Genomic DNA, 18,837 nt, shown 5'->3' with positions numbered 1-18,837 from the left:
ATTGACAGTACATTCAGCAAGCTGGTCACACCATGAATAGAGGCTACACAGGCACAAAAGCATTAGGTTACCATCAGGAAGACTAGTAAGTGTGGGCAGGCAGTGCAGAAGCCCCTGTGGCCATCCCCCTTTCAAATAGATATACTGTGATGGATACAGTTGTGGGAGGGGGAGGATGGCTTCTCAGGAGAAAGCAGCAACAGCCAGTTTGTGATACCACATTTTACTCTGCTGCACAGTAGGGGAGAGAAAAAAACAACTAGGAACACTTTAGCAATAGAGGACTCTATCGTAAGGGGAACTGAAGGGCTTATGCCCGAAACGTCGATTGTCCTGTTCCCTAAATGCTGCCTGATCTGCTGCGCTTTTCCAGCAACACATTTTCAGAACTGAAAAGCAGTTCAATGGCAGCAAACGAGACTGTCAAAGGCTATGTTGCCTCCCTGGTGCCACGATCAACGTTGTCTCAGAGGCTGCAGGGCATTCTGAAAAGGGAAGGGTAAACAACCAGCAGTCATGGTACATGTCAGTATCGATGACATGAGTTAAAAAAAAAAAAAGGTCCTGCAACAGGAGTCAGAGTTAGGTGGTAAATTAAGAGTACCTAAACTGTAATCACCAAATCACTTTCACTACCACACGCTATGAAGATAGGTCAGATGAACATATGGCTGTAGGGATGGTGTAGGAGGGAGGGTTTTAGACTTTTGCATCATTGGGATAGATCCTGGGGTAGGTGAGACCTGTACAAGTTGGCCAGGTTGCATCTGAACTGGAAGGGGTCCCAGATGCTTGCTGGGAGATTTGTTAGTGTTATTTGCTAAGTTTTAAACTAATTTAGCATTGGAATGGGGCACGTAGTAGATGTAAAGTTGGGAGAAAGGTCCAATCAGTAATAAAAGGAATACTAGAATGATCCATAGGCAGAGAAAACATAGCAGGATATGGCTCATGGAGATCCAGTAAGCCAAATTGTACCTATTTTAATACAAGGGTGGATCAACTTAAGAGCATTGATCAGCAGTGGGAATATGGCGTTGTTGCAATCATGGTTGAAGGTTACTCAATAATTCAGTGTATAGTAGTAAGGGTGGGAGCATTGCATTATTGAGAAAGGAGATCATGACTACTGTAATGGAGGCAGGTTGTTCCAGAAGGCTCTTCAAATGAGGCCATCTGGGTACAGCAGAGAAATTTTAAAAAAGGTCCAGTACTTGGCTGGGATCATACTACAAGCTTCTTTACACAGTCAGAGGAAGAGAGAGGAATGGATATGCAGGCAAATTACAGAAAGGAGTGAGAGAATTAAGGTTTAGTTGGAAGGGATATCAATTTTGCTAACAAATCACATGAAGGCAATCCTAGGTAAAGTTTAGATGGGGTGGCATTTTTAAAGTGTGACTAGGAGAGCTTTTGGAGCCAGTACATAGATAGTTCTGCTACATATGGGACAGTGTTAGATCTAATCAGAGGGAATGAAGCCAATCAAATGGTTGAAGAGTCAGTGGGATAGTTTGATGGGAATAATTACTATAATTCTAAGCCTCTAAGTGATTATGAAAAGGGATAAGGATAGTCGAAGTTGTGTCTCTAAACTGGAGGGGGGACAATTTCAATAGGATCTGGCAAACATAAATTGGGAGCACCTACTTGCAGTTAAGTCTAGATTTGAAAAGAAGGAAACTTTTAAAAGTAGTACAGTGAGAATTCAGAGTCAGCAATATCTTGTAAGAATGAATGGCAAGGACAGCCAGTCCAGGGAACCCTGGATTTCAAGGGATATCATGAGTTTGATAAAGACAAAAAGTGGAAGCATATATCTGGTACAGTAAAGAACAGGAGAGGCCCTCCAAAAGTTGGCAGCAGAGGATTAACAGCACCATTCAGCAAATTCATTCTTTGGTTTACCTGGCTGACCACATTATAATGAGTACATTTCTTCCCTTCGAAGTCTGAGGACATAGGCCAGTTCTTTTTCTTAAAGCTCCTACTCTGTGTTTAACACTGGGTCAGGTTCCTCCAACTCTACCTTGGACAGGAGTAGCACACACACAGTAACTTGCATCTTACGCCCCATGAATTTCTTCCAAAATGCTTTCTTTTCTTCAGGCGGCAAAGTCTTCAGAGGCAGCAACATCTTCAGGGGGAGAACCAACAGGTTTTGCTAGCCTTTCCAAATATTCCAAGGAGCTGGGCACGTTTTGCTCCCATACGGTTTGTGTGTTCGCAGCTTTCATGTGGTCCACGTGCTTCTTCAGTACCATTACACATATCCAAACTTGATAGTTCATTGGACCTGACCTCACTCAACCATGCCTCCTACCCATGCAAGACCATTTCCATGGTTCCCACACCAAACCTCATCGCCTGAAAAAAAAAACTTACTCTCCCACTGAAAGGAGTCTCCTGTCTGGCACTGGCATTACTGATGCCTTTTCATCTTACTTCCCAGGTCCAGGAAGACCAGATTTAACCTGGTGCGGAGTCTTCTCCCCACGAGCAACTCTGCAGAAGCTATTCCTGTAGTTGCATGATGGTTGGTCCTAAAATCAAGTAGGAACTGGGACAATTAGATATCTAGTGAAGACTGTTTCTTTAAAAGTGTGCCTTCAAAGTTTGGGCTGCTCTTTCTGCAACACCATTAGATGTTGCATGATATGCAGCTGTCCTTACGTGTCAAATGCCATTTGACTTTAGGAAATACTCAAATTCCCAAGTTGGTTGATGATGGCTCACTATCTGTGACCAACACTTCTGAAAGTCAGTGTATTGCAAATGATGCTTGCAGTTTTTCTATTGTCGTCTCCATGTTTGATGAACGAACTCTGTACACATCCATCCACAATGACGAAGAATATGGAGCCTATAAAAACAACTGCTCAGTCAAGGTGTCACCGGAGTCCAGGGTTTACCTGGCCATTCTCACAAATGTGGTGGAGCTGCTGGCAGTAATTTTTGTCCTTGTTGGCACTCTGGGCATTTCCCCAGCATCGCTGTTATGTCAGCATCCAACTGGGCCACCAAAGACAACTGCTCACCAAGAATTTTATTTGGGAAATCTCTGGATGACCATGATGGAGTTCAGCCAATATCGGACATCGACCTTTGCGCAGGACAATAGCTTTTGCACTCCATAATAATATGGCCTCGTCTGCTATGATCTGGTATCGAAGGGTCCAAAAGAGTTTCAATTCTGGTTGTGACGGCCCTTAGGTTTTTCTTCTTTCTTTTTTATTGCCCCCCCCCCCATCCTTACCACGACCACTTCACAGCAGTAGTATGGCCCTTTCCTTTCCTCCATCACCACCAACTGTGTGTGTTGCCAGGACTGGATTTTTCTGTGCCCAAAGTCTCATATTGCTGGCTGTATTCAGAAAATTTAAAACCATTATGGATTCTTCCAGTGACACTACCAGTGGTACTGCATCTGCCAGCAGGAGGCAGCTCAATGCATCCTCATTTACTATTTGGCCTCCCGGACAACATGCCAACTTGTAATTAGAGTACTTCGTATTAGATCCCACTGCTGAATTTGTCCTGAAGCTTTGGGCAGCACCGCTCTGTCCTCTTTCAGTGGACGTAGCAAGAATTTGTGGTCTGTAAAAGGTATTAGTGAAACTTCCTGATTCCAAATATGACCACCAAAGCATGCTTCTCTATCTGGGCGTATCTTACATTAACCAAAGTCCTGGATGCATACCCTATTGGGTGCTTCTCACTATTAGGCCAGCCATGAGCTAATACCAGCCCAAATGTCACACAGGTAAGTATCGAATTTCAATACCAGATCCCGCCCAAGATCAACACATTAGAGGATGATAGCTGTTTCTTCACTTCCTTGAAAGCTATGGTTTGGCTACATGACCATTTCCAAGGCTGACTGCTTTTTAGGAATTAATGCAAAAGGTGCCAGGATGGAGGTCAGGTTACGTATGAACTTTCTGCAATAATTCACCAGCCCAAGGAAAGATCTAAGCTTTGGTACAGATGTGGGATCTAGGTCACTTTTGATCACCTTCACTTTATTCTCCAACAGGTGTAATTTTATCTTGTTGACTCTGGAGCCAGAGTAGGTCACTTCAGGTGCCTGGAACACACATTTTCCCTTGTAAATGACTGCCTGGGAGAAACCTCCATGGCCTATGTCCAATTTCTCCAAGTGCTCATTATTGGTCCTCTCTTGCAAGTCATCCAGATAAATGGCGATCTGGGACAGCTTTTGCAAAATGTTCTTCACCGTCTACTGAAAAATTGCACAGGCTGATTATACCTCAAATGGCCATCTTGTGTATTTGTTACAAACTCTTATAGGCATTAATTGTAGCACTATTCTGGAATCCTCAACTAATGGCAAGTGCAAGTACACATGGCTTAAGTCCAGCTTCGTGAAGGACAGCACCCCCAGCTTATCAAATCAAGTCCTCTACGTAAGGGATTGGGAAACTTTCCAGCTGCGAGAAGCAGCTTACCATTTAAAATACCAATGAAAGCTGACTTGTTGGGCTTCACAACTGGCACAACAGTAATTGCCCATCCTGCAAACTGGATGGATTTGACAATTCCTTTGCTTTCCAACCTTCTGATTTCTGCCTCTACTTTTGTCTGTAAGTCAAAATGGCACTGGGTGGGCCTTGCAGGATCTTGGAATAACTTCTTGGTCAGCATACAAGATGGCTTTGGATCTTTTAACAATCCCTAGACCTTCCTGAAAACATCCAGGTATTTAATGAGGACTTCACTCAGACAGCCATTTTCTAATCAAAAAACATGCAGCCAATCTCAGTGAATCTTTCTCAATCTATTTTGGCCCATTAAGCTTTGACCTGAGACTTTTATATAATCAGTGATAATTCAACCCAACCTTTTCATGAAACCAGAACTGGAGTTGTACGCTTATTCTGTAACAGTTCCCCAGCATAGGTTCTTAGTTTCATACATTATAAGTCTTGCTAAGATTTTGTACAAACCCAAGGGTTGGAGTCCAGACCGAATTTTGGTAGAGACTGGTTTTGCAATCAGCAAAATGGCCCCATCAGTATTGACCTCCATTAGAACTGGGTGACCCAGTTAACCAGACGTTTATTTTAATTGGTCCCGATTGGATGTTGCTAAACAATTCAAGTGTTCCAAACCAGACGTAGGTCCTCTTTCCATGGTGTGTACTCTCCTGGATCCCAGCCAATGAGTTCTCGTACTCAATTTATCTCCATTGCAACTACAATGGCTTGCTGGCCTGTATCCTAAAGAAAATTTTAACTGTTTGGTTGAGACTTCGCTTTGTTTTGCTGTGGGCTGACTGAGAGTCCCTCTGTTCAGGATACATCCTGAATGAGGCTATGCAATTGTTTTCACCCACTTGTGTTCCCCAAGCTAAATTGGGCTGGTGAGCTTGGCCACTTCCACCAGAATACCCTGCAACTCATATGCTCCACTTGCCACATTTTTAAAATGATAAAGCCAATTGTAATGTCTGTTTGAAGTTCAGTTGGGCTTCAGCCAACAGGTGTTTTTGCATGGTTACATCATTAATCCCTCATACCAAACAAACAGATACTTGCAGCTTCTCATTAAGGGTTAAACCAAATGAGTCATATGTCTCTGCCAGTCATCGTACTCTGGTCAAAAATCCAAATACGGATTCCCCTGGTTCTTTAATAGCAGTGTAAAACCAATAGGGCAGCACGGTGGCTCAGTGGTTAGCACTGTTGCCTCACAGCACCAGGGTCCCAGGTCTGATTCCAGCTTCAGGTAACAGTGTGCGAGTTTGCACATTCTGTGTGTGCATGGGTTTCCTCTGGGTGTTCCGGTTTCCTTCCACAGTCCAAATATGTGCAGGTCAGGTGATTTGGCCATGCTAAATTGCCCGAAGCGTTAGGTGCATTAATCAGAGGGAAATGGGACTGGGTGGGTTACTCTTCAGAGGGTCGGTGTGGACTGGTTGGGCCAAAGGGCCTGTTTCCACACTGTAGGGAATCTAATCTAATAGGCAACTCAGAATTAAAGGCAGCTTGGGGTCGTAATATTTCTTAACTTAATTCGTCAACTCTTGAAAGATTTTAGTATCTGGTGCCTCAGGGAAAGTTAGACTCCTAATAATGAAAACAAAAACACTGATCCACGATTTAAGAGGAGAATTAGTCATTGCTTTTCATTTGCTGGAAAAATACAGTAAATCCATTTTTCAATGGCAGGATTGAATGATTCAAGCTTCCCAAATAACAGCATGGTGCCAGAAATGCTCACCCAACATTAAGATGGCCGTTGAGAGTGAATTTGTGCAGGCGCATGCTTTGATCTGGTCACCACTGAAATAATTCCAGAGAGAGACCTGTATCCCAGCACTAAGTCACCCCTTATTTACACATCGAAAGTACTTCACATCGATCCAGGAGATCTTGTGGTGGCTCAGTGGTTAGCACTGCTGCCTTGCAGCACCAGGGACCCAGGTTCGATTCCAGCCTTGGGCAACCGTCTTTCTGGAGTTTGCACATTCTCTGTGGGTTTCCTGCGGGTGCTCTGGTTTCCTCCCACAGTCCAAAGGTGTGCAGCTCAGGTGAATTGGCTCTGCTAAATTGCCCATCGTGATAGGTGCATTAGTAGGGGAATGGGTCTGGGTGGGTTACTTTTTGGAGGGTCGGTCTGGACTTGTTGGGCCAAAGGGCCTGTTTCGGCACTGTAGGGAATCTAATCTAAAAAATCTCACTCTCCTGCTTTTATCTGTCGGCCAGGGCTACCTGAATGGACCAGATTAACAGACCCTACCTGGTTCACCTCATTACAATCACTACAAACAGGAGACAAACTAAAGGAGAAGGGTTGTTTTGTGATTGGAAACCTGTGGCAAACAGTCTCCCACAGGAATCGGTGCTGGGATCCTTTCTTTTTGTTATGTAAATTAACTTGGAAGTAGATGCAGAAGGTTAAGTTTGCAGATGACACAAACATGGGTGGTGTTTTTGGTAGTGAGGAAGTTGGACTCAGGCTGCAGTCTGATATTAAAAATCAGACAGTAAATTGTGCAGCGCAATGGCAAATGGAATTTAATTCTGCTAAGCATTAGGTGATGCATTTCACCAGGTCCAATAGGGAAGGAAATACACTATTAATAGTAGGTCGCTATGGAGCGCTGAGCCACAGATTCCTGAAGGTGTCAGTACAGGTAGACTTACACAATGCTTGCCTTCATTGGCCAGGGTGTAGACTACAGGAGCAAGATGATCTTGTTTAAATATGGATTAGACCACAACTGTAATACTACATACAGTTCTGGTCACCACACTATCAGAAGGATGTGATTGCACTGCAGAGGGTGCAGAGGAGATTCACCAGGATGCTGTCATGGATGAGGACTCAGTTATGAAGAGAACACAGATAGATTGTGCTTATTTTCTTTGAAGCAGAGGCAGCTTTGGGGAGGAGGGGTATCTGATTGAGGCATACAAAGTTAGGAGAGATACAGACCAGGTAGATTGAGAGATTCTTTTCTCTCATAACAGATGTATCTAAAGACCAAACAGCAGAAGTTTAAGGTGAGGAGTAAGTGGCTTAGAATATGGAATGTTCTGTCTGAGGGGTGGTACTCTCAATATTGAAGCAGCATCTGGATGAGCACTTAAAATGCAAGTCATAGTAAGCTATGGACCAAGTGCAGGTAAGTGAGATTAGTGCAGTTTGATGTTTGTTGGTCAGCACAGACATGGTGAGTGAAGGGCTTGTTTCTATACTGTATGACTCGCACCTCTCCATTTTCGAAATCTCCTCCATTTCCTTTGTTTCTTCCCATTTCAGCTTCTTGGAGATTATGCATTTGCTTTAACAGATGTGCTTTCAGCTCTGTAGATCCTGAGCTTTGGAGTTCCTTCTGTGAAATACTCCGCTTTAAAACTTTTGATAAATTGCATTCTCTCTATCAAATTTTGAGTTGCTTATTCCCATTAAAAGTAATAGAAGAGGTAAATGTGCTGCTGGGAGAAACAAACTACTGGCCAGTTGTCATATGGTACTTATTTCATGATCACAATCCTATCTTCTGGTACCAAATTAATACTGCTGCCTTTAACTACATCTTCCAGGACACCTGCTTTCATTGCATGCTGTGCTGGTCTGTCTTGTGGCATCCTCACACAACTAAGTGCGATTCATCACCAACACTAATAACCACTGTTGTGCTAATGCAACTAAACTTTCATCTGTCACCATTTTTCAGCTGCATAATGAATTATTGTTTTGCTTTTTTAAACTCAAGTTATTATACTTAAACAGTTATACTGCAAAATGTACATATTAAGAAAGACAACAAGTTGAGAAAGGAGTTTGAGCATACAGAATTTTGGGCTAAGGAGCTACTGCAAAAACAACCTCTGTTACACAATGATTCAGCCACATCTGGAGTAGAGTGTCAAATTCTAGACAATTTGGAGGAATGTGAAGACCTTAGAGGACAAAAAAGGAATTTATGACAATGATTCAAAAGAGGAGGACTTCAGTTTCGTGAATCGTTTGTGGAGTTACTTTCCCTCGAGCACACAAGTGCGACAGAAGATCTGACAGGTGTACAAAATTATGAGAACTCAAGAATAAACAGACTGGAAGAAAAGCTCTCATTAGTGCAAGAGCTGAAAACCAGAGGGACCAAATTTAAAGGTGCCTCCACAATGGCAATTTGAGTGAAGAAAACAGCAAGTGATTGGGTTCTGGAATGCATTGCCTGCAAAACTGCAGGGGCAGATTCAGTCATGACTTTCCAAAAATAGGAAATTAGCTAAGTACACAACTCAATAAATATTTGCAGAACTGAAGGTAAAGTAGCAGGGGAAATGGGATTACAAAAAATGTCCTTGCACAGATCTAGCAGAGGTTGGAGTAGCTTCAATGCTGTTATTGTTCACCAATTTCTGGAAAATGAAGGTTCTGGCATTCAAATTTCAGTGCTTAATTTTATTCTTCACATGTACCCACTTCTCCCCCGAGTGCCTTGCCAGTAGGCCAGTTCAGGAAAGAATGTGCCAAAAATTCATTTCACTCAAAAACAGATTTTACCATATTAAAATAAGTCCAAGATATGCGCAAAGGCAGAAAATACAAGCTGAAACTAATTTTATAATGTGATAATTGACTACCAGAAAGAGGGAATCAACTTGAGGTCATGATGCAGCTGTACAAAACTCTGGTGCAGCCACACTTGAGCACTGCGTGCATTTCTGGTCACCGCATTATATGAAGCTTTGGAAATGGTTCAAAGGAGATTTACTAGGATGTTGCCGGATATGGAGTGAAAGTCTTACGAGGAAAGACTGAGGGACTTGAGGCTGTTTTCGTTAGAGAGAAGAAAGTTTAGAGTTGACTTAATTGAGGCACATAAGATAATCAAAGGCTTAGACAGGCTCTTACAGTCCAAATCTTTTTCTTGAATGGTGATGGTTAGCAGGAGGGGACATAGCTTCAAATTGAGATGTGATAGATATAGGACAGATGTCAGAGATAGTTTCTTTACACAGTAGTAGGGACGTGGAACGCACTGCTTATAACAGTAGTAGACTCTCCGCTTTTTAAGGACATTTAAATGGTCACTGGATAGGCATATCGACGAGAATAGAATAGTGTAGGTTAGATGGGCTTCAGATTTGTTTCACAGGTCAGCGCAACAGATGGCCGAAGGGCCTGTAATGCACTGTAATGTTCTATGTTCGAACTTAAATTTAGTTTCTTTTCTGATTAGCTGTAAATCCAATTCCAACCTGTGTCATATTATTTTCCAATCTTTGTGACAATTCAGATTATTAGTTTGGCGAAGTAATGTCAAGAGGTAATCCTAAAGCAGTTCAAGTAAGGTCACATCCAAAAGATTTCAGTGACCAATGGATAACTACAATGGATAATCAACATGAATCAAACAGCTCTACTTTTCTTTTCTGGTGCTTTTTAACAAAGAAAAATAAAATTGTGCTGCAGGCACTATAGCAAATCAAAGCACACACAGTCACATAAAAAAAAGAAAATGCGTTGTTTTAAAAACCAATACTAGTTGAAGTGAATCGCAATGAAGGATTCCTGCACATGTGAAGAAAACGAGAATTATATAGATGGTGTACAGTTTAAAAAATATTGAAAACATACTTTACAGCATTTGTGTCGAGGGTTGCATAAAGATAATACAAACACTTCATCCTTTCCGAAGTCTCCAAATTGTGAGGCACCATGTACTGTGCAAATATCCTTTCAACAAGTAACCTGTTGAGTAAATTCCAAAGAATTTAATGCTCACTTGGAGTACTGACTAAAGTCTTCATTCAAATGTGGATTTAAAAAAAACAATTAATATTTCCATAGCAGTGATTATTTTTGAGTTCAGTGACTTAACACCACCAAATAACTATGGCAACCAATACTATACACAAGAGATCATGCCTTTAATGTAAGGGCTAGGTATGCATATTAGACCCAGTTCATGGATGATTTTAAAACTAAAGTAAAAATCATCATTCCATCACTTCATCGATGGGAAAATGTCTTGCTGCACTACTTTTCAACATAGTTTACTTTAATTGAGCAGTTGTACACACTGGGAAAAGCAAAGCAGTTCACACAGCATCCAAGGAGCAAGAGAGTTATTTGTTTGGGCATGACCCTTCATGACTGAAGGAGGATCACGCCTAAAATGTTGACTCTCTTGCTCCTTGGATGCTGCTTGACCTGTTGTGCTTTTTCCAGCACCACACTTTATCAACTGACTCTTCAGCATCTGCAGTCCTAACTTTCTCCCAATGGTACAGACTACAATCTTCCAAGTAATCAAACATATAAATTGAAAAAAAAAAACACATAAGCAATTGTAGAGTGAAATTTAAAAAGAAAAACAGTGAAGCAAATTTATAAAACCATTTCAAAATACAGCAAGGTGAATATTTTGAATTTTCATCCTTGTAGCTTTGGAGTTTATATCTTTCTTTGAATCATTAGTGATCTACACTAGACATCAACTACAGATAAAACTACTGGAAATTATCGAAATAGCAGACTTCAAAACCTCACAGTAAGCAGATTATATTCAAAGGCTATTTTGATCATAGAATACACTAAAGCTTTGGTTATCAACTACCATGAAGACAAGCAGTTACCATTTTTATCTCTCCATATGTCTAAGAGTGCAATAACTCTGATAAAACTACGCAAACAATTACAGTGTTGGTAAAGTCTTGACTTGCAAAATTAACTTGTGAAAAAGGTAAATTTTCATAAACAATTATAATGGAGCTATCCTAATGGTTTCCAGTAAAGATGGGATTTAATAGAATGTTAAAATGCAGAAATTAGATTAAGATCACTTGAGAGGCAGATTATTTATTTGTGCTTTGCAAGCATGCCTGGTACAAAGATTTGATTATGTTCCATTTCATTTCAATAGTGTTCAATTTTGGGTTATGCATTGGGGAGGAGGCAGCTCAGTGGCTAGCACTGCTGACTCACAGCGCCAGGGACCTGGGTTAGATTCCTGCCTCGGGTGATTGTCTGTGTGGAGTTTGCACATTCTCCCAGTGTCAGCGTGGATTTCCTCCGGGTGCTCCGGTTTTCTCCCACAATCCAAAAGGTATGCAGGCCAGGTGAATTGGCCATGCTAAATTGCCTATAGTGTTAGGTGGATTAGTGAGGGGTAAATATAGGGTGGGGGAATGGGTCCGGGTATGTTACTCTTCAGAGGGTTGGTGTAGACTTGTTGGAGGAAGGACCTGTTTCCATACTGTAGGGAATCTAACCTAATTTTCAGTGTAAAAATCCATTCTTGAACCCAAAGGATTCAGTAACCTACTTTATTTTTCTTTGATATAAAATGTTGCTGAAATTATATATTGAAAGTTGTATGCTTTGCTTCAGAATACAAAAGCAACTGAAAACAGAAGTACAATGCAAACTTTTCACTGCAACCTTAACAATTCATACTGAAGGCAGGTGCAATTTGTTACAGTAAAAATTACCTTAGAGAGGTACCAGAAAAGTGAAAGAATGGTAAAAAGGACAAAAGCATGACTGATTAGATGATGGATTTTTAAAAAAAATTTTTGAAGCAGACAGTAGTAGTCACATTTTGCTAAGATTCCCATAGTCACAGACAATCAAAATCAAAACCCTTGATAACATGTAATTCTTTATATCCATAGACATGGATATAAAGAAGAGTTCCTATTTGTAGCATTTCTTGCAGAATCATTTCATACTTGTAAGGTACAGTCTTTTCACAATTTACCTCCTTTTACATTCACTCTTTTAATGCTATCCTTTCTTTTATTTTATTTTCTCTTTCAGCCAGGTACCAGATTTTCATTGAAGAAATGCTGAACTTAAACATGAGAGCAAATATTGTACATTTAATGGTATTTAGTAACAGATAGTTTTAGTTGCTGAAAGACAGATGTAAATATGGATAAGGTATGTGTTTTTACAGTCAGTCAGTCATAGAGATGTACAGCATGGAAACAGACCCTTTGGTCCAACCAGTCCATGCCAACCAGATATCCTAACCCAAATCAAATCCCACCTGCCAGCACCTGGCCCGTATCCCTCCAAACCCTTCCTATTCATATACCCATCCAAATACCTCTTAAATGTTGCAATTGCACCAGCTTCCACCACTTCCTCTGGCAGCTCATTCCATACCTGTACCACCCTGAGTGAAAAAGTTGCCCCTTAAGTCTCTTTTATATCTTTTCCCTCTCACCCTAAACCTATGCCCTCTAGTTCTGGACTCACTGACCCCAAGGAAAGGACTTTGCCTATTTACCCTATCCATGCCCCTCAAGGACCTTACCATTAAGTGTATAAGTCCTGCTAAGATTTGCTTTCCCAAAATGCAGCACCTCGCATTTATCTAAATTAAACTCCATCTGCCACTTCTCAACCCATTGGCCCATCTGGTCCAGATCCTGTTGTAATCTGAGCTAACCCTCTTTGCTGTCCACTACACCTCCAATTTTGGTGTCATCTGCAAACTTACTAACTGTACCTGTTATGCTCGTATCCAAATCATTTATGTAAATGACAAAAAGTAGAGGGCCCAGCACCGATCCTTGTCGCACTCCACTGGTCACAGGCCTCCAGTCTGAAAAACAACCCTCCACCACCACCCTCTGTCTTCTACCTTTGAGCCAGTTCTGTATCCAAATGGCTAGTTCTCCCTTTATTCCAGGAGATCTAACCTTGCTAATCAGTTTCCCATGTGGAACCTTGTCGAGCGCTTTACTGAAGTCCATATTGATCACATCTACTGCTCTGCCCTCATCAATCCCCTTTGTCACTTCAAAAAAACTCAATTAAGTTTGAGACACGATTTCCCATGCACAAAGCCATGCTGATTATCCCGAATCAGTCCTTGCCTTTCCAAATACATGTACACCCTGTCCCTCAGGATTCCCTCCAACAACTTGCCCACCACCGAGGTCAGGCTCACTGGTCTAATTCCCTGGCTTGTCCTTACTGCCCTTCTAAAACAATGGCACCACATTTACCAACCTCCAGTCTTCCGGTACCTCACCTGTGACTATCGACGATACAAATAGCAAGAGGCCCAACAATCACTTCTCTAGCTTCCCAAAGAGTTCTCGGTACACCTGATTAGGTCCTGGGGATTTATCCACCTTTACCTGTTTCAAGAATCCAGCACTTCCTCCTTTGTAATATGGACATTTTGCAAGATGTCACCATCTATTTCCCTACATTCTATACCCTCCATATCCTTTTCTACAGTAAATACTGTTACAATGAACTCATTTAGTATCTCCCCCATTTTCTGTGGCTCCACACAAAGGCCGCCTTGCTGATCTTTGAGGAGCCCTATTCTCTCCCTAATTACCCTTTTGTCCTTAAATGTATTTGTAGAAACCCTTTGGATTCTCCTTAATTCTATTTGCCAAAGCTATCTCATGTCCCCTTTTTGCACTCCTGATTTCCCTCTTAAGTATACTCCTACATCCTTTATACTCCAAGGATTCACTCGATCTATCCTGTCTATACCTTACATACGCTTCCTTCTTTTTCGTAACCAAACCCTCAATTTCTTTAGTCATTCAGCATTCCCTATACCTATCAGCCTTTCCTTTCATCTTGACAGGAATATACTTTTTCTGGATTCTCATTATCTCATTTATGTGAAGTTTGTGTCTTCACATTTCCCATATTTTCGTAGTCAGGAAAACACTGCTGACAAGTTCAGAGGTGGCAAGACAAGATATCAGAATTTCAGAAGCAAACATGATATGACTGAACAAAAATAATGCAGTAAACCACCTTTATGAAAATGACACGGGATCTGAAATGGAGTTGACAGTTAAACAGAATGTCACAGTTGTGAATGGTCTGCTTCCACCAAAGAAAGTGGCTAGGGCATGTTGAATGCCAGTCAGTTTCTTGAGCAAATTCATCATTTCACCAGATTATGGGTATTCAGTAGCCCATCTCGACTTGCACATGACACATCCATTCATTGGCCAAGCATCCAGCCGAGGGAGCATGTTCTAGACTTCCCACCAACAACCATGTTTTAAAAAACATCTGATTTTATTCCAAAGTCACATCACTTTGATGAAACACATCTCATCAATTGCACAGAATAGTTAACCTCTTTAGTAGTTCAACTGGATTAGTCCCTACATTAATAAACTCAAGTATACCAGATAACTTTATTCAGCCTATGCCTAAAGTCATAAAAATCTAGCTTGACAGCATATTACCGTGACAGGGGAACTTGAGGAATTTGAGTGAGAGAATTCAGCATGAGGGAAAGGATGTTGTCCTGTTCTATTACCGGGTTTTGTCCAAGAAAGGGAGCAGGAGTCAACAAGACCTGAAACCTGAAATCCAGAGGCCTGAAAGACCATTAAATGTCGGAGAAGTATGCCATTCAGTCCAGAGCGCCTGCTCCACCATTTGATGACATCCTGGCTGATCCAAAGGATTCTCACCTCCACTACCTATTCTCTATACTCCCACTATCCTACTGATAAAAATTAGTCTACCTCAACATTGAAAACATTAAAATGATCCAGCCTCAATGGCGGTAAGGAATTCCATACATTGACCACCCTCAAAAGAAATTCCTCCTCATTGGTGTCTTAAAAGGGTGACTTCTTATCCTGAGATTATGCCCTCTGGTGCTTGACTCTCCCAAAAGGGAGCAACCTCTCACTATCTGCTCTTTCAAGTCCCCAAGAATCTTGTACATGTCAACAAGGTCCCCCCTCATTCTTTTAAATTTCAGCGAGTACAGGCACGACTAACTGAACCACTCCTCATTAAACAATCCTTCTGTACTGGTTATTAGCCTAGTGAACTTTCTCTGGACTACCTCCAACACCAGTTTATCTTTCCTTTGCTAAGAGGCTCAAAACTGTTCACAGTATTCCAGCTGTGGTCTAACTAATGCCTTATATGGTTTTAACAAAACCTTTTTTTGATACTCTATTCTCTTTGGAATAAAACCCAACATTCATTTGCTTTCCTTATTATCTGTTGTGTGTGGATGCTGATTTTTATGATTCAAGGATGAAGACTCCAAAATCCGTTTGTTCTGTAGTCTTTCTCCATTTAAATAATATTCAGCTCACCCATTCTTCCTTCCAATATGTATAATGGTAAATGAAATATGTGCTAACGACAAGTTCTTGTTCACTAATTTAACCTGTTTATATCTCTGTGTAGATGTGGTCTTCCTCATTGCCTGTCTTCTCAACTATTTTTATGTCCTCTACAAACTTGGATACAGTAATATTTACTTGTCTCATCCAAGTCATTGATATGTACAGGTAGTTCTTCTATAACTTGATGGTTGAGTTCTTTTGCAAACAGCATTATAGAGAATTTTTTTTAAAAAAAATCGCATTTTAGAAACAGCGCCCAAAGTGCTGGCGCTGTAATTGTGTTACAGCCAACACACATTTTAAAAGTTTGCACTTCAGAAACAGTGTCTTGAATTCGTCAATCACATTACAGCGAATTTGCGTTAACAAAACACATGTTAAAGCAGAATGACCTGTACAGTAAATGGTGGCCCTCACAGACGTACCCCTGTGGTACTGGATTAGTTACAGGTTGCCATCCTGAAAAATCTCCCATTATCCCAAATCTTTCCCTTCTGAAAATCCAAATATTACTTCCATTGCTTCCCACTTATCTATTCTGTTTGTTACTTCAAAGAATTGTCAAGTCAAATAGTTGAAAATCTGTCAGGTTGATTCTGCTTGATCGTTGTGTTGCTAAATGCTCCACTATAGACTAACCTTTTCTCAATAATAGTTGTGAAGCTAACCGACTTGCAGGTACACGTTTTTCGTCTCCACCCTTTCTAAATGGTGCTACACTCAGTTTTCTAATTCTAAAATTCTTCCAAAATCTGGGGATTCTTGGAACAATATTACCAGTGCCTCCACTATCAATGTGGTTAACTCTGGCCTGTTAGGGTTAGGTAGTAAGTGACACCCACATTCCTGTGAATGAATTTTAAAAATTCTAGGTTACAACCCATCAGATCCCAGGGACTTATCTATCTTTATCCGCTTAGTTTAGAGTATTTACTTATACTCCTTTTACCCCTTGACTATCTAGTAATTCTAATATGCAGTGTCTTCTACTGTGAAGACTGATGCAAAGTATTTATTCAACTCCTCTGCCATTTCTTGTCTTGCCATTATGATCTCACCAGCCTCATTCTCCAAGAGGCGTGTTTTCATTTTGGCTTTGTTTAAAACATATTAAAGAAACTCTTGCTATCTTAGTATTAGTTACATGTTTATCCTTAAAGATTATTTTTCCCTCTTAAATTGTGGTCACTTTTTGCTGCTTTTTAAAACTGTTCATCCTCTGTTTTACCATTAATCTTTAGCATGCTGCATTCAGCCTTATTTAGCTCAGTACCAATGAAGTAACTGATTGCAAAGCAATAAGCTGACTCATACCAGATTAATGAGCATGAGAATAGGGAATCACAAAACAAGTGATAGAATAGATTGTTTGCTAGGTTCAAACCGAAAGCAAAGGAGGTGGTGTAGAGGGTAGTTACAATAGTGGAAAGAATGAAATCATGTTACATAAGGATCAACAATAGGTTTCCTGATATTCATAATTCATATTGACTGTTTGGATTTTGTAATCTAACATAATTCTGAATTTACAGATGACATTTTTGGGTAAAAGCGGTGAAGGGATAGTTAATAATAATGAGGAAGTCATTAATACATTTGAATGGGAATAAACAGAAAAAAAATAGTTGAAACAAATGGAAGCTGAGCACAAATAAATGAGGGGTAAATTTTGGTAGGAAGAATAGCAATGTCACTTATTATCTGTAAGGTGCAAATCTAGGTGGGGTACAGGATCAAGAGAGATCAGAGTTGAAAATGTACCAATCAATCCAAGTTGCACTACAAATTAGCAAGGTCATAATTTTATGAAATGCAAACCAAACACACAACACTATTTCTAGAAAGGAGAGAAAAGAGTGGAGGTCATGCTAAGTATGTAAATGACATTGGTTAAATCATAATTAGAGTATGTGTATAGTGTAGTCACCATATTACAAAAGAGATGTTGGAAATACTGAAGAGGGTACAGAGAAGATATACATGGATTATACCAGAAATATAAATCAAGAAAAAAGATTCAGGGGTTTGATCAAGGAAAAAAGGCTAACAAGTGACCTGAGAATTCTTTATGGAAGTTATACAGTAAACACAGGAGAATGTTTCTTCCTGTGGGGAAGACCATAACTTTATCAGTATAAAACACTGGGGGTGCATCTGGTGGTGTCCATAACTAGAGGACATTTGTTTAAGGTGACAAGGGAAAGACTTCAACAGGACTTGAGGAGTAACATTTTCCATGCAGATGTTGCTCATGTATGGAACAAGCTGCCAGAAGAAATGGTGTAGCCAGGTCCAATTTCAACATACCAATTAAGAGGTCTTTTAAATATAACTGGAGGGTTTTGAAGGACATGGGCCAAATGCTACAAATGGGACTAGGTCATATTGGGTTGTCTGGTCGGCGTGGAGGAGTTGGAGTGAAGGGCCCGTTTCCATGCTGTATGGCTCTAATACTCTATAATAAGCCAATTTCAGAGTCCCTTTTTCATTTTAGTGAATCTGCATTTTGTACTCTTTCCAAGATCAGTCCAAATGATTCTGTACTCTACTTTGAGGGGGAAGGAAAACGGATTCAGCTTTTTGAGATATAGTGGCAATAAATGAACAGTCAGTCATCAAGATTGAGATCAACCACAACTCTATTCAACTGAAGTAGAACTTGTTATTCCAACCTCCTTGATAAACTGGCCAACATGAAATAAGTATTTTTCTTTTTGTCTTTTCAGACTTGTATACTGTTTCTCAAATGAAGTGTGTGTATAGATCTTATTGTTCCCTTATTTGCTCATGTGTTGCCAATTAGGTAACAAAGTCAGTGGAGTCAAAAAAGCATTTGCAGTGAAAACAAAGCAATAGCACTTTTCTCCCAAAATAGTGTACAAGCAAATCTACTAATACCATGGCAGTCCAAAAGTCAAATGGGGTTGAACATATCCAGAGCTACAACATAATTTACAAAAGTTGAAAACTGGCAACATAGGAAGGGAATTAGAGCTGTACGGAGAGTGGAGTTTTATTTTGAGAAGGTACATAAGTCAAGGTTTCTTGAGGAAGGGATGATATATGTTTTAACGAGAGGGCTTGGTATTTGTCACAGAAGCAACTAATTGGGAAAAATAAATAGTTAAATAGTTGGAATCAACTGAGCAGGGGGTCAAGTGTCAGACAAATTTGAGAGGGTCTCAGTTGGCTTAGGTGATGATGGTGCTGC

General features: G+C 40.5%; 1 protein-coding gene across 1 annotated transcript in view; it reads right to left on the bottom strand.

The window, feature by feature from the left end:
• Positions 1-18,837, bottom strand: part of LOC122551064 (sister chromatid cohesion protein PDS5 homolog B-like) — a 200,162-nt gene that overhangs the window by 99,799 nt on the left and 81,526 nt on the right. The window contains exon 7 of the mRNA XM_043692706.1: positions 10,117-10,230. Coding sequence (XP_043548641.1) covers positions 10,117-10,230 — 114 coding nt within the window. The remainder of the gene's footprint in view (positions 1-10,116; positions 10,231-18,837) is intronic.

This window comes from Chiloscyllium plagiosum, chromosome 6 (assembly GCF_004010195.1).
Source record: "Chiloscyllium plagiosum isolate BGI_BamShark_2017 chromosome 6, ASM401019v2, whole genome shotgun sequence".
NCBI lineage: Eukaryota > Metazoa > Chordata > Chondrichthyes > Orectolobiformes > Hemiscylliidae > Chiloscyllium > Chiloscyllium plagiosum.
Note: the sequence above shows the minus strand (reverse complement) of the source record. Positions and strands in the feature narration are given on the sequence as shown.